General features: G+C 47.5%; 1 protein-coding gene across 1 annotated transcript in view; it reads right to left on the bottom strand.

Annotated features, from left to right (window-relative positions):
- Window positions 1–24,237, bottom strand: part of Nav2 (neuron navigator 2) — a 621,718-nt gene extending 597,481 nt beyond the window's left edge. The window contains exon 1 of the mRNA XM_041656370.1: window positions 24,161–24,237. Within this exon, the coding sequence (XP_041512304.1) occupies window positions 24,161–24,235 (75 nt within the window). The 5' untranslated portion in view covers window positions 24,236–24,237. The remainder of the gene's footprint in view (window positions 1–24,160) is intronic.
- Window positions 24,238–24,753: the final 516 nt, after the last annotated feature.

Raw genomic sequence — 24,753 nt, 5'->3', positions numbered from 1 at the left:
CTCCGCTGCTGTTCCTGCCCACCATGCCTGGCACTTGCTGCCAGCATAGAGGCTTACCCTCTGGAACCCTGGAACCATAAGCCCAAATCAATCCTTTCTATAGGCTTGCCTTGGTCATGGGGTTTTGTAGCAGCAACAGAACAGTACCAAATGCAGGGCCATGCACACTGTAAAGACTATTGCCTCTCCTATGGGCAGTGGCCAATAAGAAAGCAGGGCACAGTCTACATGTTAGGTGTTTCCAGGTTTCTCAGGGCCCCTGACTATTCCAGCCACCATTCCTGGAAGTGCGCTTCCTCTTCCAGCAAGCCCCATCAGCAAGCTCTCTTCACAATGGAGCACAGCTGACGATGGCAGAAGGGGACATTCAGAAAGAGATGCATTAAAAAAAAAGACTGATAAAACTTAGAAGAATAAATGCTTGCTGCACACACACATATGTGAAGATCTGGCTCCAGCGTCACTTCCTCCAGGAAGCTTTCCCTGGCCAGTGTCCCAAGCCTGGGTGCCGATGTGTCAACACGAGTCACAAGTCATTCTAAGTATCCATTTACTTCTGTTTTCCCTGCCAAACTAGAAACTCTAGGCAGTGTTTGGTACATGGCATGTTCTCAATAAAGAGTTGAACTGTATGGATGCGTGGGTGGGTAGCTGGTGGCTGGGCATCTGGGTGGATAAATGTGTATAGTAAGATGAACAAACAGACCCGTTTCCTTAAGACACAGCACAGTATTGTAGGGATAATTTGTTACGGAAGAGCTTGGGTGGGAGAGCCGGGTTGCATGCTCCCTCTGAGTTCTGTTCTTGTCTGTTGTCTGCTGCAGAGGCATCCAGCTGTACCTCTCTCGGAGTTCTCATGAGGTTGCCCGTGACGGTCAACGTGGCCATGTTTTGGACATTGACAATGATGAAGAGACCATTTGTATTCACCAATCAGGGTACTTCATAGGTACAAAAACCCCATGACAAAACCACTGCAGCAGCAAGGGAGGGGCCTGGGTCAGAAACACAACAATAAAAAAAAAAAAAGTAATCACCTGAGGGATGTGGCCCCTGGGAGGCCTGAGAGGCCCCTGAGAGTCAGTGGACAGTCTAACACTCAGGCACACAGGCGGCACTCAGTGGACGCAGAGAAGTTGGGAGGGAAAAGTGGTGGGCCAATAAGGAGGGACAGTAAGGGAAGGGATGGGGGAGATTTGAACAGAACGTGCTGTGTAGACATGCATATTCTCAAACAAAAAGGCCTTCACAGTCTCAAAGAGTGGCATAAAAGAAAATTTCTGAGCAGGAAACAGTTAAATAGAAATCAAATTTGTACTAAATATAACGTTTTTCTTAAAATTTTCTTATTAATCAGGAGTAATGGCAAGAGCCTATAACCCCAGCACTCAGGAAGCTGAGGCAGGAGAATCACAAATTTAAGGGTAGCTCGGGGTCCACGGCACCCTGTTAATAGTCTCCACACACTTGCCTTTCCCCCTGTGGCATGTCTTAGTTTAAACCAGCATGTGCTGGACTTCTGCCTCCCATCTGAAAGCGAATAGATGAAGTCTTCCTTGGAGAAAAAAGGCTCCTCTGATATTGTAGCCATTTGTCTGAGCAGCAGCCTATATCTATAGATATTCCATCATTTTGCTGAGTTGCTTTCAAAACCCTCTTCGATTTCCCTACCAAGATATTTATAGTGATATTTGTGTTTTTAATAAAAGAGGATCCTGTGAGGGGAGCTAGTAAAATGATCACACACACACACACACACACACACACACACACACCATCTGCACTAGAAAATACGAAATGAAAAGAGCTATCAGAGCACCAACTGATAACAGTGTGGGCCTCTCAGGCTCAGACCTTCTGAGGTGGGTTAGTGTCTGACTGGCAATGTTACAAGACCGGGACACCTTTGTGGGTGAAGGCCAGAGGCTCTCACATACTTCTATTATGAAGTCAGGTCCATCTAAAGACACAACATCCAGGAGTTGATGCAAAGATCTCAAGCCCTGAACCATGCCAGCCGATGGCTAGGAAGGAGAGCGGCAATCCAGGTTGATAAAGACACGAGCTATGCTCCTTGACAAGACAGATTTTAAACTCAAGACAAATGGACATTTCTGGAAGGAAGGCTGTTGGGGGAACAGAGGAGCTAAGGACGCAGGCATCATATTGCACCAACATGTTACCAGTTCTCTTGCTATGATTTGCCCATTTCTCAGTCTGTGCCATAGGGGAGCAGAATCATTGGTACAGGGAGAGCAAGCACGTGTGAGCATGTGGAGATCTCTCTCTCTCTTCCCCTTCCTTCCTTCCTTCCTTCCTTCCTTCCTTCCTTCCTTCCTTCCCTCCTTCCTTCCTTCATTTCTTTCTCTCTCTTTCTCTTTTTTCTTTCCTTTTTTTTTTCTAGACAGGGTTTTGCTGTAGCTATTGAGCCTGTCCAGGAACTAGCTCTTGTAGACCAGGCTGGCCTCTAATTCACAGAGGTCCTCCTGCCTCTGCCTTCCAAGTGCTGGGATTAAAGGCATGCACCACCACCACCCAGCTGAGAGGTCTGTTTCTGTGGAAGTGATGAGGATTAAAAACCAGTGCTGTTGGGTTCTTCAGGAGATTACACTGAATAACGTACGTCACATGGGTCCTGGTACATGGTGAAGACCTGATGAAGTTTGTCACTGTAATTCTCCTTCCCCGAAATTATTTTCTGACAATGGTAAAGATGACAGAAGCCAACTCACTCTGTGACATGGGACAAGCCCCCTTGCTATCTGCAACCCCTACTTTCCCTGTCTGTAAACTGGGAGCCTGGACTAGAAGGTCTTAAAGGATCCTCAGTCCCTTGTGAGGTAAGTATGAGGTGAAGGGAAGCTCAAAGAAGTCAGGCAAGGAAACACCCCCTTCCAGGAGCATCGTGAAACCTCCCCAGGATGCCAAGGAAGCCTGGCTGGTGACTGTTACGCAAGCTTGGAAGCTCTATCTCCTGGTGTGAGTGTCTTTCACAGGGACTATCACCAATGCTGGCCTTCAGGACAGCTGTTAATAATGGACCTATGCATCGCCAGGAGGCAGCAAGCATGGGTGCCATGCTTTCTGTGGCTGGGCAGCCCCGGACTCACCTGCAGACTTCTGATTTTGCATATGCCCACAGCCTTTTAAGACATAAAGAGAAGACAGACAACTAATCCTTTCCCTCTTTCTCTTCCTTCCATTTTTCCTTCCCCCATTCCTTCCTAAATATTCCACCTTAACACCACAGTTATGATCCAGAATATTTAGCCTAGGCCTTCGTGTGGGTAAACACCTGCCACAATGGGATCCTTACTGCTACCTCTCGAGGCATCAGGGAATGTTCTCCCCTGCACAGTAACTGAATAGAGGTCTTTAGAACCAGATTCTGTTGTGGAGTTAGTTGGAGAAAACTTGCTGAACAAAGGTTGTATCATCCCCTTTCTCCCACCTCCATCTCCCAAGGCCAGCCAAGTGAAAGGGCTTATCCAACATGGAGATTGTACCATGTCCTCATTAGCTGGTCTTTCACCCATTCGGGCCAAATTGGTTTTTGATGCAACAAGAAAATGTATCTACTGTGCTATTAATCAGGCTCAGCAAGGGGAAGGTCAAGGGTGACTGGCGCAATTATGGGTTGTGGGAAGCAGGCCAATCAGACAGCGAGCTAGGGAGATGGCTATGAAATCATGGAGGGTTGTGAACCACTGGAGGGAACCGGGAGGCTGATCCTCCCAAATCCAGCATGTTCAAGGCTTCTATCTTTAGCTCTCCTCAATGGTTCCTACTATGAGGGAAACTTCTTGGCTCTGAGGCACTCAGTGTGGAGACAAACCCAGAAGCCTGATAATGGTCTTAGGAACTAGAGTCCTCGAGCCTATAGATTCAATTGGATTTTTCCAGACCGGTTGAGGCTCCGACGAGGAGAGATGTCCAGGTGTGCACCAAAGAAGATTAGACTTGTGATCTTTTGACTTCCAGGCATAGCTACTCAGTCAGCTTAAAGGTCTGAAGAGGTCCTGCGTTCCCAGATGCTGTTCCGGAACCAAGGGAGCTGAGTAAGACAAAAGCCCCAAACTGCCTTAATGGGTCACTGAGTCTCTAGATCAATGTGTACTGGATGGCAGCGAACCTTCCAGGACCATCTCTACATCACAAGATCAAAGAAAATCTCCAAGAAGTCTGCAAAGAATACTGTGCCACACGGCACCAAACCCTCAATTCCTGGGATGGGGCCTGGCCAAGAGTTTCTTTTTAAAGAGAATTGTCTTAAGCCCTAACTACAGAGACAATTATCCATCTTGTTTATCCAACAGTATAGATTAGGCAGAGATGAAGTTGTAATCATTTTATAGCGATTTTTTGATTATTAAGCTGAATCATCGATGAAATTTTCACTAAGCCGCACCCTAGGAATTGGTTTGCAATGAGTCGCTGTAATGTGTTGTACAAAGTGGCTGCAGACAAGTCAGTTACCCCACACCTCCTGAAGAATACAGACACGACATCCGGGAATCTGTTAGGTTTACTCAAAAACATATGTGAGCCTTTTTTTCTTTGAAGAACACTAATTTCACCCCGCTGAACCCACCCAGGAGCCTGCTAGCTGCCTTTGGCTGCAGCATCCCTTTCCCACCCAGGAGGTGAAGCTCTGTTGTTGATGTTTGTGTCTCAATCTGTTGGCCTCTCCCATACACCTTCCAAGCGTCAGTCTGCAAATGGTCCTACCCTTCCATTCTCGAGAACATCCAGGCTGGAGGAAGCGAGGGGCAATGGGTCCTGATGAAGCTCCCATCATCTTTACAGACATGACCTTATCCCGTTTTCTTACCAGGGGGTAAAAGATCACAGCCTTATCAAGTAGGTGAAAAAACAGGCTCTCCATGTCAAGGGACTCCTTGGGACTTGTAGCCCCAGATCCTCACAGTCCTGCTAGGGTATAAGGAGCTTGGATCCCCTCGCCGTCCAACCATCTTGATTTATTTTATCCAGCACTGAACAAGGAGACTGGAGAAAGCTTGATTTTTCTCTACACAGAATCAAATTAGTATCACTGCCATGCTTAGGGCTGTGACTCTTGCAGAGCCTTTTGGTCCAGCCAGCTGTTCTCTGCCTGAGGGGGAAAAAGAGAGCAGCCATACTGCTAAGCTTGCCACCCAATATTGAGGACCCATGTGTGGATGTCGTGGTGGTCTATTACTTTAGGACTCTGCTGCCTGTTTTAAAGTCAGCACCAGAGTACTTGTCAATGCTCCATCCGACTGCCCTCCTGACCCCCGAATATGGCCTTTGGGAAAATCTAATTGCCTGCTCTGAGTGACACTGGAGTCGAGAGAGTGATAAAGTTGTAGACAGTCACTTGGTGATTAGGGGTCCTAATGGAAGGGAGACTGCTGAATGAATGCGTGAGAGAAGGAATGAACGCACAGAGGGGTTATTTATTCAGGGCTCTGGGGGCGACACAGTGATGTCTTCATTGAAGCAACTCTGAGGACGTAGACTGTAAGGACGTGAGTCAAGAAAACTACCAAAGTTGTCTTCATACAGACCCCCCCAACCTTAGGCCATGGTGTCACTGAAGAAGACTTCCTAGTCTTTATATTTTCAAGGATGGGCGCATAGCTGGGATGCTGCTGGTTCTGTGTAGACTCCCCAGAAAGTAAGACCATAGCAATGGAAGGCAAACGTTTCTGAGAGCCATGGCTGGGCTCTGCTGTCCTGCAAGCCAAGCTAGTGGCAGCCTCTCTGGAAAGGCCACCACCATAAACATATGCCCTTTATGTCTGCCTGGGCATTCTTTTATTCTCTGGCGAATACTTCTTGGAGAACTCACAATGTGTCAGATGTGACCATAGAAACACAAAAATGATTAAGACTTAGCCTGAAATCTTGACACGTCCATTGTCACACTCCCATGTGACAAGTGCCACCACAGAAGTCAACTCGGGCAGGTGAATAGGTCAGGATGGCAGATGGGATTCCTGGCAGAAGAAACAGAAGTTCAGACGAGAGCCAGAGGGGCCAAGAGAATGACAAAGGTCCTGTGTCCTTGAATGGAGGGCGAAGTCCTCGTTCAATGCCTCCAGAAACAACGGTGCTTTGTCTGTAGGGTGATGGCCGTGGATTTAAAGTTCTCGGGATCAAAGGGAAGACGCACCAGACAGTCCCCAGGCAAAGGGAAGAACACAGGAGCAACACAGTAGCTGACACTGGACGGCAGCTAGCAACCTCAGCTACTTGTCTAGATACACTGAGGAGAAAAGGAAGAGGGTTTCTCTTACTCCCAGCTCTCCCCTCTGCCATCCAGCTCTCTCGGTGGCTCTCAAATGGACCCTGGACTTTCTCCTAGAGAAAGACTGCCAAAGTCCTCGGGAAGTGTGATTGTCCCTTGTTTTTCAGACAAGCCTGGAAGCACGTGGGCCTGGTTGCACTCTAAGATGTCTGGGTTTTCACTGGGGTTTGATTCCATTAGCTTTTGCAGGACATCCCTCTGTCTTTCTCTGAAATACTTAAAGTCTGTTAGCCTCCTCGTCCATGTTTTCCTCCTGCCAGGGGCTTCTGACACACCTGAACTACAAATTGATCTCCCCGGCAAGCTGCAAAGCTGGGCAGAAAAGAGGCAGTCAGGGACGCCATCTCTCATCTATCTACCTGGATTCAGGACCAGGAGGGCTCTGCAGGAGGACACAGCTGTGCTTCTCTGCCTCCTTCAGCAGCAAGGGGCTCTTGTGAGCCAAGCTGATGCACTGACGTCATGCTGACCAGACTGGTAACCTGACCCTTGATGACAGCTCCCCCTTCCCCCAGCTGGGCCCATCATGCTGGCTCAGGGCAAAGGTCACCCCCAGGGGACTGGGCAGCTGGAACTCTTTGGAGTGGCTCTGAAAGGAGAGATAATTTCCACGGCTGACATCTCCCAGCCTCCGCTGCCCCTAGTTCTCCTTTCCTGGCTGCTGCTAGACGCAGGTCAATCTTGCTTCCTTCTGATCAGTGATGACGACACCCCTTTTAGGCTTAAGTTCATTCCGGGAGGTTATTAGTTGAACAAGTGTAGAGGCAGGAAGTACACACGGCCTTGGAAAGAAGCTGAGCTCTCCAGGAAAACAAGCATGATCAACCCTTCCTCAGTCACTGAGCCATTTCTCTACAGAATGGGATGAAGTAGCAGTCAAAAGCTAAGTGCATTTGAATGTCATTTGGATAGAGCCAACAGGGGACGGAAGCCTACTTCTGAATCCCGCTTAACCCCATGGAATAACTACGGGCATTGCTGTCCTTCAGCATAAGCTCAGCTCTGGGGGAAGAAACTAGCCCTGAGCAGGTTTCTTCCTGACAGCACCTTATAAACTTTGCAGGCGCACCGACTCTGGCTGCCATTGCCACCATTCCTGGCCATCCTCCTCACTACACGGTTACCATCTTCCAGCTCTCACTCAGTGTTCACCTTGACCCTCCAATTAAGCCCTGAACAGAACAGGTACAGTTATTGCCACTTAACAAAGAGAGAAGCCGAGTCACGCAGAGGAAGGGTGACCTTCTGCAGATTGCTGAGCCGGATCGCCGAGCTGGGATTTCTGTCGTTTGCACCCGGAGTTGACATGCTTAGCCTGAAAGGGATTCAGTAAAACGCTGCTGCAGGTAGCAAAAAAAAAAAAAAAAAAAAAAAAAAAATTGCGGTACAAAGGAGGGACTGGAGAGAATCAGAGAAGAAAGGACGAGAGAAGACAGAGGGGCTTCAAGCAAAAGTGTGAGCTGCATCTTAAAGAGTGGCCAGGGGGAGCTGGCTGGAGGAGTGGGGGCTGGATAAAGGATGAGCTGTGACTGCTTGCTTCGTTGATACCCAAGCACAGCTATGGCCATGCCCTTGATGCCCTGAACACACCTGGAACACCAGCCCAGTTGGGTTCTTTGGTCCTGAGTTCTCCCCCACAGAGAAATAGATGTGTTTCTTGCCCTAAGAAAAAAGCTCCAGGGTCACATGCTACTCAAATACCATCCTAGAAGGATGGCAAACAAAACCCACAATGTTATGTCGGGAAACCTAGCTTCCCACAGAGAACGACTTCGTGAAAAGTAACCAAGTAATGACAGTAGTTTGTGAAGTTATTTGCAAGAATTCCACAGTGTTATCACCTATAATGTAGACCACTATTTTATATGATCGAAGACAAGTCTTCAGCTCCTTAGACTCGAACTGATCCATGAATGAACCTGGATCTGATTTTGTCACAGTGACGTCTGTCTCCTTGAGGTCACCATGGACTCCTTGTGGCTCTCTGCTCCAGTAAATATTGACCTTCCTCTGCATGCAGGAGCTCCAGGGCTTTGGGAAGACAGTGTGGGGGACACAAATATTATGACAAAGTGTAAGAGTTGAACATCTGCTCACACAGAACTAGAATCAAATTGGGATGAGGGGGACAGGTCGAGTGACACCAGCTGCTCTCTGTCATCCGGGCTCAGTTGGCCCCAGAAGATGATTAAGCCACATGCCTGAGGGATAAATGGCAGTGTGTGTCTGTCATGACGTAGCCTTACTTCCATGAGAAGGCAGTAAGGGCACCAGCTATGGCTTCTGTGGTATGCCCTGTTTCTGGTACCTAGCACAGATAATCCAAATTGCTAACAACTTCCTAGGTGATGGGGTAAAGAGAGCATCGACTGGCATTTATTATTTTTTGGTAACTGTTGTTTGTACTTTTTTGCTATTTATTTACATTTTTTGTTATTTAATAAGAAGACCACTGTCAGTGAGGCCCTAGTTGTCTCTGGAACAGAGGCCAGCTGCCAGAGATACCAATCATGTGATCACTTCCTAACTTCTAAGAAGGGAAGGGGCTAGAGATAGAGTGACTGACAAATGGTTCAGGATTTAATCAGCCAGGTTTCTGCCACGTGGCTCCCAACAAAACCACAAACAGCTGGGAGGAGAGCCCAGCGTGGTGACCATTTGAAGGGGAGGTACTGAGGGGGTTATGCGCCTGCAGAGGGCTGAGGGCCCTCCTGTCTCCCTCACTCTCTGTACTTCTTCCAGAGTTCTGTAAGCTGGTCTAGGATGTGATAAAGCCCAAAGAATTGGTGGTCATGGAAGCCCCTGATGGAAAGCCAGCTAGTTAGAAAGATGGGGTAGCCAGCACCTGGGTTCGACACCTAAAGTACAGGCAGTCTTGAAGAACTGAGTCATTATCCGTGGCATTTATCAGTCATTGTGTGGGATCTAATGAAAGTTCCTTGTAGAAAACGCAAGAATTAAATGATTCTCAAGACAGTTGCCTCTAGGGGATTGGCCAGGATGGGGAGGGGAGGCAGTCTGGACAGGATGGTCCAACGGGCTCTGTAGGTAGGAAATATCGAGGTGACTGGCTGCAGAGCCCCGGGTTTAAATATCAGTTGGGTCTGCATCCTCTTGCCAGCTCCAAGGGAAACTCTATCCAGTGACTCTAAATGAAGATGACCGTATCACACAAACTCTGTAAAGATAAAATGGGGGCTGTTACGCCATGTGTTCATTGTTGATTAGCTGCCAGATGGTAGGAGAACCGGATGGCTAAGTGGACAGATGGATGGACAGGTGAACAAATGACAATGCTGACTATTGGGTAGAAGGCAAAGGTAGGTAGGTCTATAGAAAATGAGATGACATTTACCTCCAGAATGACTTTATTGAGAGCGTTATAAGCTCATGGCCGTATCTGTGATGGAGCCTGGAGGGAGGAGAGCATCGGGAGAGACAGCATCATGGCCACAGGTAGCCATGACAGGGCCCTAAACAGTCACAAACCCTGCAGTTTAGCCATTTCCTTCAGATCCTAAGAATAAAGGGAATGTCAGACTCTTTAGGTTTTCTTGGGGCAGGGGTGGGGGAGGGCAAGCTCCCTAGCACAGCCTATGAGCTGAAAGTCAGAAGAACACTGACAAAGATGAGCTATATTAAAGTTGTTTGGGATCTGGGGAGTAGGGAGGGGATCGGAGCTGCAGTTCTGAAAGGGATGGAGAGAGCCCAAGGTAGTCTGTCCCGCAGAGAGCTGTGGGCTGGTGGCTAGTGACATCTGGGAAAGTGTAACAACCATAGGCTCTGTGTTCTTATACCCACGTTATGCTTATACGTATCAGACATGGTCCCAAGTGTTGTTGGCTTACTTCAGGCTCAAAACAAGTCCAGAGGGAGATACCACTATTTCTCCATTTTACCAGTGAGGAAACTGAGGCACAGAGGGCTAGCCAAGAGATCACACACCAGAAAAGCAGCAGATTTGAATCCCAGGCTTGGGAGCCGATGGTCTATGCCCTCTGAGGTTTCTGTAGTATGTGGCATAACATATAGTAGGGCTCAATAATAGAAGCTACTGTAGATGCTGTCTGCAAGCTTAGTCTTCATAAAATGAGGCACTGTTTCCCACACTGGAATCCGTGTATACCTCGTGATATTCAGCATCATTTTAAGAGGTACATTGGAGACCTTTTAAAATGTTTATGATCATAATTTTATTTAAATATGTATTTAGAAAGGAAAGTTGCACATCAAACCCACAATGCCACTTGTGACATTTGATAACCCTTGTGACAAGCCCAATTTTCTGAAAAGTGAATCAATTTAAAGACAAAGAGTAAAGATGGACCAGGAGTGAGGCCACTGGTGGACTGACGGCTAGGGATAGGATGTACGGAAAGGGGATTCAGGAATTGCAGTCCTCAGCTTGATCCCCTACCTCTAAAGTGGGCACAATGGCTCCCCTCAGCACTGGTCCATCCACCCCCAGCCTGTCTCTACCCCTGTCCACACTGTTGCTGCCTCCTCCCCCGAACCATGGCAACTGGGCTCCTGAGCATCAATCTTGAAGCAGCCCATTTTCCTCATAGAGCAGCTCCAGCAGGCACCTCCTGCCACCTCCTCAGATGTGTTGATAAGATTTGGAGGCACCACAGGAATCCGATGGGGAAGATGCTCCAGGGATGTAGCAGAAATTAGATATTTTTCAATTACCACAGGCAATGGGCTTCATGTGGCTTGAGTAATGCAAACCGCTTATTTGCTGTTTCCTTCTCGCAGCCCTATCTGGTTCCTGCCAATGATTGATGGCCACTGGAGGGGAGAAAGCACGCATCCGACACTCACCTTGTCAAGCCCCCTCGATATCTATCTACAGAGTGAGTTGGCTCCCTCAGCTTGCTACAATAACTCAATATCATGGACGGTGTCCAGGACAAAAGACATTGAGGCTGTAACCAACCCTGTCTTCCAAGCATAAGGTTCCCCTTAAAAGTGACCTATATCCCAAATTCCAGAAAAAAAGTTATAGTAATGTGAGAGCAGAATAAGAAGGAACAAGGGCAAGAAGTGACTGCTAATTCAGAGCTGTATCTCTGGGAGCTCACAAGCTGAGAGCAGAACCAAGGGTGCTCTTTCAGACTTCTGAAGACAAGGAACCCACAAGACCCTCAATAGCATAGCGCAGTGTTGGACCTCCGTGTGAGCTGAGACGCACATAGGCGCAAGCTCACTGGCGCTGCTGCATCAAGTACTTTACATATATCAAGTGCTTCATAAATGAAACTGTCAGGATTTCCATTTGGTAGGTGAGGCAGAGAGGTCCTGAGGCTTCCTTAAAATAAAGACAACAGCTAAGACAAGATCCAAACCCAGACTCCTGACTGCCGAAGTTCATCCCACTCTGTCCAGCTTCCTGTTCTCTGCCATGGAAAGCTTTGCCCTGTCTGCTATGTTCCTCTTGTCAGCTTATGAAACCTAAGGAGATATGGGGTTGATGGTAATTCACGCGATGGCATTCATTCATGTGATGTCACACTGTGAGATGGTCCAGAGAGGAAGATTTCACAAGACAATTTCTGGACCACTTACTACTGAGTATGCCTCCTGCTCCTCACCATCTTCTGCCCCTCTTATGTCAAATCTTACCCAATTAAATAGAGATGCCCATCACTGCCCATCCAGCCATGCCTCCTGGGAGGGATTCACTTTCAAAGGTGAGGTTCTATACCATGTGTCTGCCTGACATTAGCCATAACTGACTAGCCAGGGCACAGACACAGAACTCATTAAGTAGCACATCCAAAGGCCAACATCTCTCCAGCTCAGCTTTGTTTACAAACGGAAATATTCTGAGCTAGCAAGATGGCTCAACAGCTCACTGGCTGCTCTTGCAAAGGGTTCAGTTCCCAGCTACCCGACAACTGATAACTATCTGCAACTCCAATTGCAGGACATTCAACACCTTCTTCCGGCCTCCAAGGATACCAGGCATGTGTATGTGGCACACAGACATACACACAGACAAACACTCAAATATAAATAAATCTTGTTTTAAAGTGTAAACGTTCTGGTGCTTGTTAAAACAAAACAAAACAAACAAAAGAAGAGTTTATTCAAGACCATAACAAGAGAGAAATCGAAAGAGAAACAGAGGCAGGGTTCAATTCTAAAGACATTAAATATAGCTCGGGCCCTGTGTGGCCAGAGCAGAGTGAGGGGCCTGAGGAAAGTTAGGTAAAAATCAGAGGGGGTCTTCTTGCTAAACTGACCTAACAGGACTCTTGTTTAAGGCAGGTCCACAATTTCTTCATCAAGGAATGGCAAAAAACTTGATCAGATATTGGGGGAGGGGAACATCTTACTAAATTGACAACAGCCTTTCACTTTGCTATTTCTCATTGCCTTGTTTTCTGAGACAAGGTCTCACTAGATAGCCGAGGCTAGCCTCAATTCTTCTTCTTCAGCCTTTCAAGAGCTAGGATTACAGGTGTGCACTACCATGCCTGACTTTGAAAGTGGTGTTCTTGCTAAGGCTGGTTTGGGCAGGCTTCAGTCAGGATAGCTGTCAAGACTGAACCAACAGACGGAGCCTGACTAGGGTAAAGGAGGAAGTCAGCCACCAAACCTACTCAGAGGGAAGGGTTGATGAGATGGTCTATGGACTTTGCCAAGGAGCAGACAGTGAGGGTGGAGCTGATGAGGGCTAGTGGGCTGCTGAGAGTTAGCCCTGAAGATCGGCAGAGGAAGGGGGCTGGGGAAAAGGGACAGGGAGGGATGGTGGCTGGAGCAGTGGGAAATGCAGAGAAGTGGACCCCACACCACAGAGGCGTGAGCAGTCAACACCTAAAGCTACTTGATAGTGGGCTCTTTGTGGGGCATGTCTGACTCAGTGCCCACCTGAATGGGTCTGTAGGCTCAGAATGTTTCTCTTGGGTCAAGACCATGAAGGGTTCATCCACTGAAACAGTTTACCTGAGCTAATGGGAGCTCACCAACTCCAGCTGGACTGGGAAGAAACAGGCATAGGACCAAACTAGTCCCTCTGAATGTGGTTGACAGTTGCATGGCTGGGGAAGACTGAAGGGCCAGTGGCAATGGCACTGGGATTTATCTCTGTTGAAGGTACTCGTCTTTTTGGGATCCTATTCTCTTTGGATGTATACCTTGATCAGCCTAGATGTAGTAGGGAGGGCCTTGGATTTTCCACAAAGCAAAATGCCTTACCCTCTCTTAGTATTAGAGGGGGGTGGGGTGAGAGGGTGTGTTGAGGGAATGGGAGGAGGGGAGGGACTGGGAATTTGGATTGGTATTTTTAAAAAAATACAAAAAAAGAATGTTTCTCTTAGTCACCATTTTCATTTTCTCGGAATTTCTGGGATGAAGGGCACCACAAGCCCAGCTCCACAGACTTTTCCTTCTAGGAGAGCCTAGGCATTTCTCTCCCAACGACTATGTCATCTGTGTGCATTGCTTGCATTCTGTGGACTTTGGTGGGATGCCACTCCCTAAAGAAACAGAGATTCCCCCCTGCCAAGTCTCTCAGTTTGCTCCTCTGTGCTAGAACATGGAAGGAGATATTCTAGACCTATTCCTCAGTGCTTCCCCTTTGAGATGTGTATGAATCACGTTCTTATTGAACTTCTAAATAGTCAGCCCATGCTGACATCTGTAGAAGGACCTCCTAGGTCACCATCACCATAGCCACACGGAAGCTCTGAAAGAGAGGGACATCTGTGACAGAAGCAGAGGAATGGCAGGTTCATAATCACGAGACAGTTCAGAATCTCCCATGTTCAGAGACTCACGAGTGTGATTCAGCTACACCTAAGCAGTGCCCCCAGGCCAGACGCCTCCCTCCATTTGGACACTCAGACAGCTAAGATCTATTCCATTCTCGCCTGCTATTGTTTTGTCACCGACTCTAGATCATAACCCAAGTGGAGTCCTAACTCCTCTTGTGCCCACTCTCATTCAGAGTGCCTACTGTCTCCCATTCATTCAAGGAGCATTTACAGGTCCTCTGCTATTAGACAACACTGCACTGCACGTCCTGATGAAACTGAATGACCCCTGCAAGAGCCAGCCTAAGCAATCCACAGCAGGCAGGATACACATGTTAAGTTGCATGGGGTCTGGAAGCTACGATGCTTTGTTCTATTTTGTAGCTTCCCATGAGGATGGTGTATGTCATTGAGGACTTTGGCTTATTGAAATTTTAAATTATAACCACAGATGGAAAAAAAGAAATATTTTGATGTGCACCTAGACTCTCCCAAGAAGTTTCTCATCTCATCCTAACCTACCCTTTGAGGAACTTAGAAGGAGTCTTCCACCCCCACCTCTGATGTCAACAGGAACCTGGACTCTGGTGTTCCCGAATAGCCTGGTTGTTGTCTCTGTGATGGCATTACAAGAGATGGGGGTCAGAGGACTGAACTAGCTATGACCAAGATGCAGACTATTAACTCACAAGGCCCTACACCCAGCCCTCCCAGGAGTATGGGTGTTGGCACCAAGCATGGCTTTGAGGATCCTAATCTTTGCCCACTCAGCTTAGCAAAAGCAACAGCCCCATGATCACCCTAGGGGACTTCTCAATCTCCCTCCTAGTGCAAAATGCACAGCCCTGGCCCCAGGTCCCTGTCCGGAACCACCCTGGCCTGACCTCCTTGCCACCCGCCTCAGGCCCAGTCCTTCGTCCCTGCAAATGGATTCAGCATGCAGCCACAAGTCCCCAGAGTTGTTGCCTAGCTTCAGAAGAAGCTGCCTTACAAAACCCCCTGCTTGGCTCCTGCCCCCACGCCTATTCCCAGTTTGCTTCCCAGCCCCCACGACTAGCTCTCTCTTTCTAATTATCCCAAAGAGAAGGAAGATTAAGATGTAATGCCCTGAAGATGGGAGTCGGAGATGTCATTATTTTGATTCAAACCCCGGGCGTGCAGGAATCTGATCTAAGCTGCGGGAGAACGGAACCTGGGTGGCTCTGGAGAACCTTGAAGAATTGAAATGCACCTGCGGGTAAGCAGACTCTCCCTCTGGTGCTTGACTTTTACGGGGTGCCACAAAGCACAGCAGATGATCCTCACAAAGTCATCCTGCAGCAAAAACTCAAACTGCAATGGGCGTCTCAGACCCACATAGAAGCCTCAACCCCCCATGCGAGAGGCATGCGGAATGATGGGGTCAATGGTGTCCCAACAAGAGTGTCACACGAAGAGGGTTTGGCCATGAACTTGCCTCCAGAAGAGTGCACAGCAGCAGAGGTTTAAGCCAGAAGGAATTAACCCCAGTGCCAGACGTCACCCAGCTACTCCCCAACCACAACACTGAGAGGGTTTCTGCCAGGTTCAGGGAAGTTCAAGGTGGAGAATTCTGGCAGCTTTCACTCAACAGCTTAGTGCTGTGCTAAGTATGACCAGTGACGTGTCTCGGGGTTCTCTCCAGGTACCATTCGTAGCTTCCTAAATCTCACCTCGAAGACGAATGTTAGAAAGGTTAGATAAATTCTCTAACATTAAAAAGTCCCATAGCTACGTGGGTAACAATACTGGACAACTGAGGTGGCTTTGCCACATGTCCCCTTCTCATTTAAAGCTCCGCCAAGGCTAGTTTAAAGCAGGAACAAAAGGAACCAGCACTGACCAAGGGGGGAAACAAGGTCTCGGACGTCAGTGCCTGATGGAAGACTTTGACAAACATGCCTGCCCCAAATGCCAGCTGAAGATGCAGGCGATGCAGCCCTGCTCACTGCTTACCACTGGTCCCCTGCCCTCTTTCAGTCTGAGTGCTCTTCCGCTTGGTTTCTGGAAGCCCATGTGGGCAGATCAGGAAGGCAAGAGGGAACCCAACGCTGGTATGCCGAGGGGTCCTTATGGAACTTTTGGGGGTTGTAAAGAAAGGAGGTGTGGCCATGTATGAAGGGCCTGCAAATGTTATCCACATTTTCTGGTGTCCAGATGAGATCTCCAGAAATCTACCAAGTCTTCTTCCCCAGTGGAGAGCTAGCTGAGGTGGTAAAATAGAAACTCATTTCTACTGACTGAGGAAGGCTGTTTCACTCCCTGGAAAGTAACTGTCCGTGGGAAAGGGAAGGCAGGGGTAGCGCCACCTACTTTTGATTGTTAATGGGCCATGTGCTCTTTAACCAGCCCTGTGTCTTTCTGTAGCTCTTGTGCCTCACACCAAATGGAGATAGCATCAGTTGCTTTCCTGCGACAGGTGCAGGTCACGGGGGTAGGGGGTGGTGGGAGGGTGTACCCAAAGGTCTTAGAGAGTCACAACCAGGGCCTGGAGAAATAAGCAGTAAAGTGCTTGCTTTGCAAACTCAAGGACTTGGGTTTGACCCCCCAGAATGTCCCCCATCACACACACACACACACACACACACAAACTAGACATAGTCAGCACACACTTGCAATCTTAGCCCTGGGGAGGCAGACAAAGGAGGTTCTTTGGAGTTCACTGGCCTAATAGGTGAGTTCTAGGCCAATGAGAGATCCTGTCTTAAAGACAGTGGGAGCTGTTTTGGAGATTATATCCTACGGTATACACACACACACACACACACACACACACACACACACACACACAAAACCACCCCCTCATCTCTGGGATTCTATGTTGTTGAGGGGACATCAGAGCTGGTGAGTGTCCTCAGGGTACTTCCAGAAGAGGCAGCTGTGGGCATATGGCCTCTAATGTGTCCTCTTTCTCTTTAGCTTGCATTAGCTACCACGGCAATGCTCTACCCCCTAGGACACGTTTCAGGGAGCGCTGCCTAAAGTGTCTACAGGCTGGATAGCAAAGAGCTCACAACCTCCAGCATCCCTCCTTGGTATGCAGACAGTATCCTTCTCGTCTGCCCTCACATGGCCTTGCTCTGTGCTTCATCCCTAAGAAGTCTTCCTCCTTATAAGACTCAGATCCTATTGGAGTAGGTCTACAGCCTTAGGACTTTGTTGAACCTTAATTGCCTTCTTAAAGGTCTTTTCTCCAATTACTGTCTTTTTGGGTGGGGCTTGGGGGTGGTGGTTAGAGTTTTAAAACATGAATTCTGGAAGGACAGATTCAATCTTTAATGGGGGTAAACCCAGCTGCAGCCCCACCAGAGAGCAACCACTTTCGAGGATCTGTTTGCTCAGTCTTCCTCCCTCTCCCGTTCCTCATGCTTTTCACTTAGTCTTTTCCAAATAGACTTTGGGTTACTTATCCTCCAAGGAGACTTCCTTGACTTCTCCAAATGAAAAGAACACCTACTATCTGCTTGAACTGACATTACTTCCATGACATGAGAACCTAAACCCAGCATCCTCTCATAAACAAGTGTTGAATGGATGGATTGTGATTACTAGGGATGAGGACAGGTACCAAGCCTGCCCCTCTTCAGTCCTCTCCCCCTACCCTGCACCTGAATGATAGCTCACAGTCCACTGATTGAATCACATACTGCTCTGAACTCTTTCCATCTCTCTCTTTATTGATGTGCGAGATGCTCTGTTGTACAGCCTCAGCATCCAATTCTGATCACCTGGTTGAGACAGCTTCCATTCATACCAGCAAGACAGGTGGGCCAGCCAGAAGGCAGATCAAGCTGCAACAGCGACATCCCCAGCTCCAGGAGGCATGAGCACAGCGGCTGCACCAAGAATCTAGAAAAGTTAGTGCAGACAGCTGGAAGGTGGGCTCTGGCCTCATCCCCTCCAGTTGCATTAGGATCTATCTCCCCAGACCCAAGTTTTACCAGTAGCACCTCAGAACTCAGTCCACTGAATGCAGGAAGATTCCTCTACAGAAGATCTGTGTTACCCCCACCCTGCAACTCACCTTTGGAAGGCTGTGTCAAGCGATATATAGACTACCATGGTCATGGTCCTGGGTGAGGGATATCCGTGTGATGTCATGTGGACCAGTTCCACTATAGTGTGTGTGTGTGTGTGTGTGTGTGTGTGTGTGTGCATTTATACATGCGAGTCCCCTCCCACTCATATGTGTGTGCATTTATACACAACAGCAAAAAAGTTGAAAAGATCATTTTAAAAATTTAGACCTAGAAACTTAACAGAGAGGTAAAGATTTCGGTGAAGTTCTGGAGCTCAGAGACATGGCAAGCTGTTTAACCCTTAACCTAGTTTTTGCCTCTGTGAAAAGGCTTATGAAAACTTGTATGAAAGAGACTGAGCAAACAGCTCAGTGCTAGGGTGGCTATCATTCCCAGGCTTGGTATTTGATCCCTAACACTGGGAAAACAATGAAATGAACAAACAGATTTAAAAAGAACGCCACAATGATCTGAGGAAGAACTAAAGTAAGAGATGCAGGCATCTAACACACGTTAGTTACTTTCCTTGTTCTTAGTCCATTGAGATAATTTTTTTAAATATTTATTTATTTATTATGTATACAATATTCTGTCTGTATGCCTGAAGGCCAGAGAGGGCGCCAGACCTCTTTACAGATGGTTGTGAGCCACCATGTGGTTGCTGGGAATTGAACTCAGGACCTTTGGAAGAGCAGGCAATGCTCTTAACCACTGAGCCATCTCTCCAGCCCCCATTGAGATAATTTTTTAATACTTTCAATGAAGTCCAATAAAGTGGCCATCTATTCTCAGGAAGATCAGAACATTTGTGGGTCTTGTTTTCCCTGTGACTGGAACAAGTAAACACTACCCTGCTTTCATGGATCAAAACAAACATAAGGGCACTTGCACCATGAGAAGTGCGAGAAGGCACCACTGTTTCCAGTTGCCCCATCGACAGCTCAGCTGCTCCATCCTATGCCACTGCTCCCTCCAGCCCTAGAAGCAATGATGCTGGTCAGTGCCTAAGATTCACCTACCCACCTTGTCACCAGGTCCACACTAACTCCAATTGTCACTTCAGTATACCTGCTTGGAGGCCACTCTCTCTCTAGTCTCTGGTCCTTCTATATCAAATGTCTCAAGTCCTTCACAGAACTCTTGAATGCTTGAGTCATATTTTCCCCTCCTCTGTCTGTTAGTGGAAACATATTAAACCTAAAAGGACCAAACTCAACTTCATCATCAAAGAGAAAGAGGACCCACAACACCATATACCCTTCCATTTTAAGTAAGTTGCCTTAGGAGCCTCCTGTGTTCCAGAAGGTGAAGTGATGGACAAGATCAGATTCCTCTGTTAAAGAGTCAGCTGTCTTATAACTTATACTAGCTCATAATTATTGTCTGTGTTATCCCTGTGGTTTGGTACCTCACATCAGGGAGGCATTCTCATCTTGCTTCCTCTGTGTCTGAGTGATGACTACAGACTGAGACTTTCCTCTTCCTAGAATTTTCTTGTTCTGGTCTCCCCACCTCTACTTCCTGCCTGGTCACCCCACCAATACTTCCAGACTGACTATTGGCCAACCAGCAATTTATTAAACAATACAAGAAACAAATCTTTACAGGATAAAACCATTTTCCCGCAGCAAGGAAACCTATAGAGGAGTAACTAGAGAGCACTTCGTCATATAAATGGGGTTACTGGTTGTTCTAATAATTAGTTCCTATACAAGAAATAAGAATGTGTGCTATCATTTACCTTCACTTTCAAGAAGTATAAGAAATCTGATTACACTAATTATTGTCAATCTTTATTTTAGTTTTGTGTTAATCAAATTAGAAAACTGGATTTTTGTGTTTTTTTTTTAAGTCTACCTGTTCATGTTTGCTCTTTCAGCTTTACTAGCCTCAAAACTGTTCAGCCTTCAGAAGATACAATGCTTTCTGTATTGAATACATCAATCTATCTTTCCTCATTTCTTGTTATTTCCATACAACTGAAGTGTATTTTCTGGAATAAATGCAAATGAAGTTGCAAAAAAAAAAAGAGTCAGCTGTCTGGTTCAGAGGTTATGACATGATGAAGCATCCAGGACGTGAGGAGGTGCAGTGAGCAGCTACTTCGCTGCTCCTGAATGAGGTGTAGAATGACATGGACGATCCATTTTTTTGTGAGGTGTGGGGGAGTGGCCCAGGAGTGAAGTCCTTTGAGGGGGACGAAAACATTTAAGTAAAGCCTCAGACATGGGGTCAACTGTCGAGGAAAGTCATCAGAGTTTAGCCAGGAGAGATGTGGGGTACAGGGAATGGGAGAGCTGGGGCTGAGGAGGGTGGCTTCTGTGGAGGAATGAGCGGGAAATCACTGATCAGGATGGCAGCAGCTAGGCTGTGTAGAGTCACCTGGCCAGGAGTGGACGGTGCAGTGGAGAACTGGCCAGAACGTTTTGGCACCCTCCATACCAGCTGTCTTTGATATGAAATTAGAAATGGAGAGGGCCAGAGGTTAGAGGAGACAGATGCCAGGCCAACTCAGAAGGGGTGATTAAATTAAGTGGGGTGTCCTGGTTGGGGCAAACGGTTGTAAGCCAAGGCCATGGATACAGGGCAGTCAGGGATATACACAAAGGACAAGGAATGGCTGGTACTGCGAGCAGAGTGATGTGTGCCTCTTAGTAGGATGCTGCTGGTTACCATCCGGAGCAGCTCAGCCAATGCTATAAATTTTAATTACATGAAGCCCGAGTCTACCCTCTCCAAAGCCATTTTAAAAACTGGCTCTAGGAAGCTTTCCTGCGGAGTAGGTGACATCCTGAAGAATATTCAAACTAAGCTACCCTTGTCACCTCTCAGTCACCAAGCCTCTTTGAAGGGCCCGAGACGAGGCTTATTTTTCCAGTACTTGCCTTCCTTGGGAGAGCTTGCAGCGGAGGACACACACAGTCCTGTGCAGAAGGAGAAGTGGGGGGATCAATTCAAAAGTCCTTCCCATGACAGATCAATAGCTGTCTGTCAGGAAGCCTGGCTTCTCCCCTTCGTGCTGGGTAAATGCTCTCAGCACACAGCCACACTCAAGCAACTGGATTTCTGTCCATGCTGATTTGTAGCCCCAGGGCCTCTTTGCCTGATTCCTGACTCAGCACAAGATTTGAAATTGACAGAGAGGCAGAGGAATCCGCTATTCATAGGTGGCACCCAGAAACGTCACCAATGCTGGAGGGAGGAGCTTTGTGAGTTCTGAAAGACACCTACCCCCATTACAGGGTCCAGACCTGAAACCTGGTTACTACAGAGCTACTTCCAGATCTTCTTAGGGCAGCTGCTTACCATTAGGTCTCCACCCCAGAGAACCTGCCTTGGGGTGGAAGCCCCTTAATCTCAACTCGGTTCACCATGCTCAGAGCAAGGGATGTTATATATCTTGGATTGAAGAGATGGCTCCGTGGTTAAGAGCACTTGTTGCTATTACAGAGTACCTGGGTTCAGTTACAGCCCCACATAGTAGCTCACAGGCATCACCTACCCCAGTTCCAAGAGATCTAACATCCTCTTCTGAACTCCATGGGTACCAGGCATGCACATGGTACATAAATACATGCAGGCAACATACACATTTAAAAAATCATTGATTTTTTTTAGAAAGAGATATTACATATCTTGATTTGTGGGGTATCTACATAAATATATAAAATGCATAAAAAATCCACCAATCTGAAACCTTAGAAGCTTTTACTTTACTGGATACTGGCTCTATCATACCTACAGCCAGCATTAGGATGTGAGCTCAGCTTTCTCCTCCTGCGGACCAAGGCATCCTTCACCAACACAATGAGGGTCTCCAAAGACCACATACCAGGTGGGCCCTGAACCAGTCACTCCATCCACAGGGCAAGCAAAATGAAGCTACCACCAAACACAAGGAAGCATCTCCTGCTGCTCATGATAGTAGGAAATACAGCAAAAGTTCAACTTGTTAGCCCTCTGCTGTGTCTGTGTGTCATTGATCCCACAAAGACCCAGGGGTAACTCATGCTGGTGGAAGCTCTCCAGCTCCCCAGCTTCCCAGCATCCCCCCTGCAGATTCCTTGTCTTTGTGGGATTTTTCAGCCAGTCCCCCCCAAAAGAGGAGCTCTTTGCTCCTTTGAGGCAGGAGCCAAACACTGCAGAGCCGCCTGTCAGCCCTGTGGACAGGACATTCCAGGTTGCATGCTGTGAGGCTTGTTTAGCTTCACACTTGACGCAAATGGGATGTGTGTTTACCCACAAACACACACAGGCACACAACAGAAGCTGCCACTGCCAACAGAAGCGGCTGCAGTGGCAGGGTTCTGGAAGCCCAGACTTATTGTTCAGCAATGTTGAACTCGATCACATCGACTATCAGAGAAAACAATCTAATTCCTCCTAAGCCAAGTTTCAACCTCTGCCCAGAAAATTCAGTAGAAAATGAAATGTAATACTCTATTAAGCTTTATTTTCCCAGCACAAGCAAGGGCTCACCCGAGCATGGAGAGCCATTAAAATGGATCTTACATATATCATTATAAATTTAATAATCACCATGACGGCTAGAGTTCAAGTTAAAATGAATGTCAGCTGAGCATGACCAATTGATGTTACCCCAGCTGCCGCCGAGCCTCACTTGGGGTTGTATTCTCCTTCCAGAGGCTCGGTGGTACATGTGGGCCCAGCCCAAGCCCAAGCCAAGAACAGATGGGAAATGCAAGCAGCTACACCTAGCCAAGGAGGAGCCATCGTAATTGCATATTATCTTAGTGTACCAGCCCAATTAAAACTTTCTATGGTATCAGAGGTCTCAAATGTTCCTCGGCTAAGTGTCTGGATCCCAAACTTGGCTGACACTCTGTCAAATGCAGGCATTCCTCAGGCCGCTCACTGCAATCAATGTTCCTTCTAGCTCTGGGAACGCGCCCACTGAAACTGGAGCAGAAGGTCTAACAGGCTCTATACTTGGCAATCAAACTCCACAAAACAAATCTCACTTATCTAGGTGCCTGAGATGGAGGCATTCTTCCTGAATCAAGGGGGCCCAGGCTTTGGAGCGATTCTTTCTTTAAGGAATGGAGTCGGCGTTTGTGTTTTTAGGATGTATTTCAATTTATTTGTATCCTTTAAAGACAGTGTAAGTCCCAATACGAAAGCTGTGCATACGCAGGCACATGTGCACCGCGCACACACCACAGCTGAAATCTAATAGGAAGGGTTAAAAAGCCATTGGTATTACACACGGGGAGAGTTGATCTTTGAAACTCACAAGGGGAGAGAACACGGTACCTCATCACCTGGATAGAATGCTACAAGCTTGGGTAACATCCCCACACTTCAATGAAAACACTGGATCCATTTGCAGACAAATACAGTCTCTGGTTCTACATCAACAAGTTTAACCCTTGTTAGCCCCTGGCCATACCCAGCCACAGGTTCGCTTCTAAACTGTCAGCTACAGCATGCCAGTGAGCCTCCCTAGTGTGCCTGGCTTCTGAAAAAGAGTTGAAAGTTAACCAGCAGACACAAATCCTGGGTGACTGTGGCTTTCAGACCAATCATAGCCAGTGACCTGCACTCAATGGGCCACTTTAAATGACTGTGACATTCTCACAAATGGGACCAGAGAGTTCACAAGGTGCATTTTTGATCCTTATATGCAAGAGCAGGTAGAAAACACAAAAAAATTCCTTAAACAAAACCATCTCAGGAAGGAGCACCATGACCAGAAAGGCGAAGTGTGCTCACACACCCAGAACAACTGCAGCACAAAGGAACCCAGACTGACTTTGAGAACACCAGGACTTTTTGCTAACTTCTGTAAAGTTTGTAAAGTCTTTGCTTTCCTTAGTTCCGGGCATTAAAATATTCCTTCTTTTCATTCCTCTCACGCATTAACCACCAATGACCCAAAGCAAAAAACAGCACTAGGACACCAAGGTCGGGAGCAACCGCATCACCTCCTAAGCAGAAAGAGATACACAGGTCTGATCAATGAACACAGTTCTACTAACTGATCACCTCTAAGCCACACCTAGCAACTCCACCTCCAAGCAGCCAACAGTAAGCAAAGTTCTACCACTTACCCTCTTTTGGTCTTCCAGTCCGTGAGTGACAGGCTTTCTCTTCTGCTGTTGGCTTGACTCCGAAATCAATTCCATTTCCTGGGCATAAAAGCTCCTTCAACGGTATTCTAAATCCACAGTAGATCCAAGTGACCCGCACAACAGCGACCTGTGCACACCAGACCAGGTCCCACCAGAAGGGAGATTGTGCTATCTCTTCAAAGCTCTTGCCATCTTCTTGAAAGCCACTTGGGAACCTGGCTGGCCAGCGATGCCTTGGGGCTGAAGGAGGCTGCCACTGACATCTCGAGGGTGAGGAGCAGAGTTTCACTTCGGGTCTGCAATTCACTTTACAAGAGCCCAAAGGACAGATCTGGGCAAAGAAGAGTACATGTCCTGGGGCGTGTGCCACATCCCTGCCCCAGGAATTCTCTGCCTCACTGTCTGCTTGGCACAGATAATTTATATGTCAATAACAATGTAAATGGGCATTTAATCCACCAAGCTGCTAGCATCCACATCCCTCTCACAGCCCTTGGCTCCTATAAATCAGCACAAACACCTCTCTGCCAGCCGCTCCTCGGAGCTCCTGTGAGTGCTTGTCTCCACAGTGG

This window comes from Microtus oregoni, unplaced genomic scaffold, assembly GCF_018167655.1.
Source record: "Microtus oregoni isolate MIOR12 unplaced genomic scaffold, Mior012 000000F_ref0000247, whole genome shotgun sequence".
Lineage (NCBI taxonomy): Eukaryota > Metazoa > Chordata > Mammalia > Rodentia > Cricetidae > Microtus > Microtus oregoni.
The sequence above is the reverse complement of the archived record's forward strand: the minus strand, read 5'-3'. Positions and strand labels throughout refer to the sequence as shown.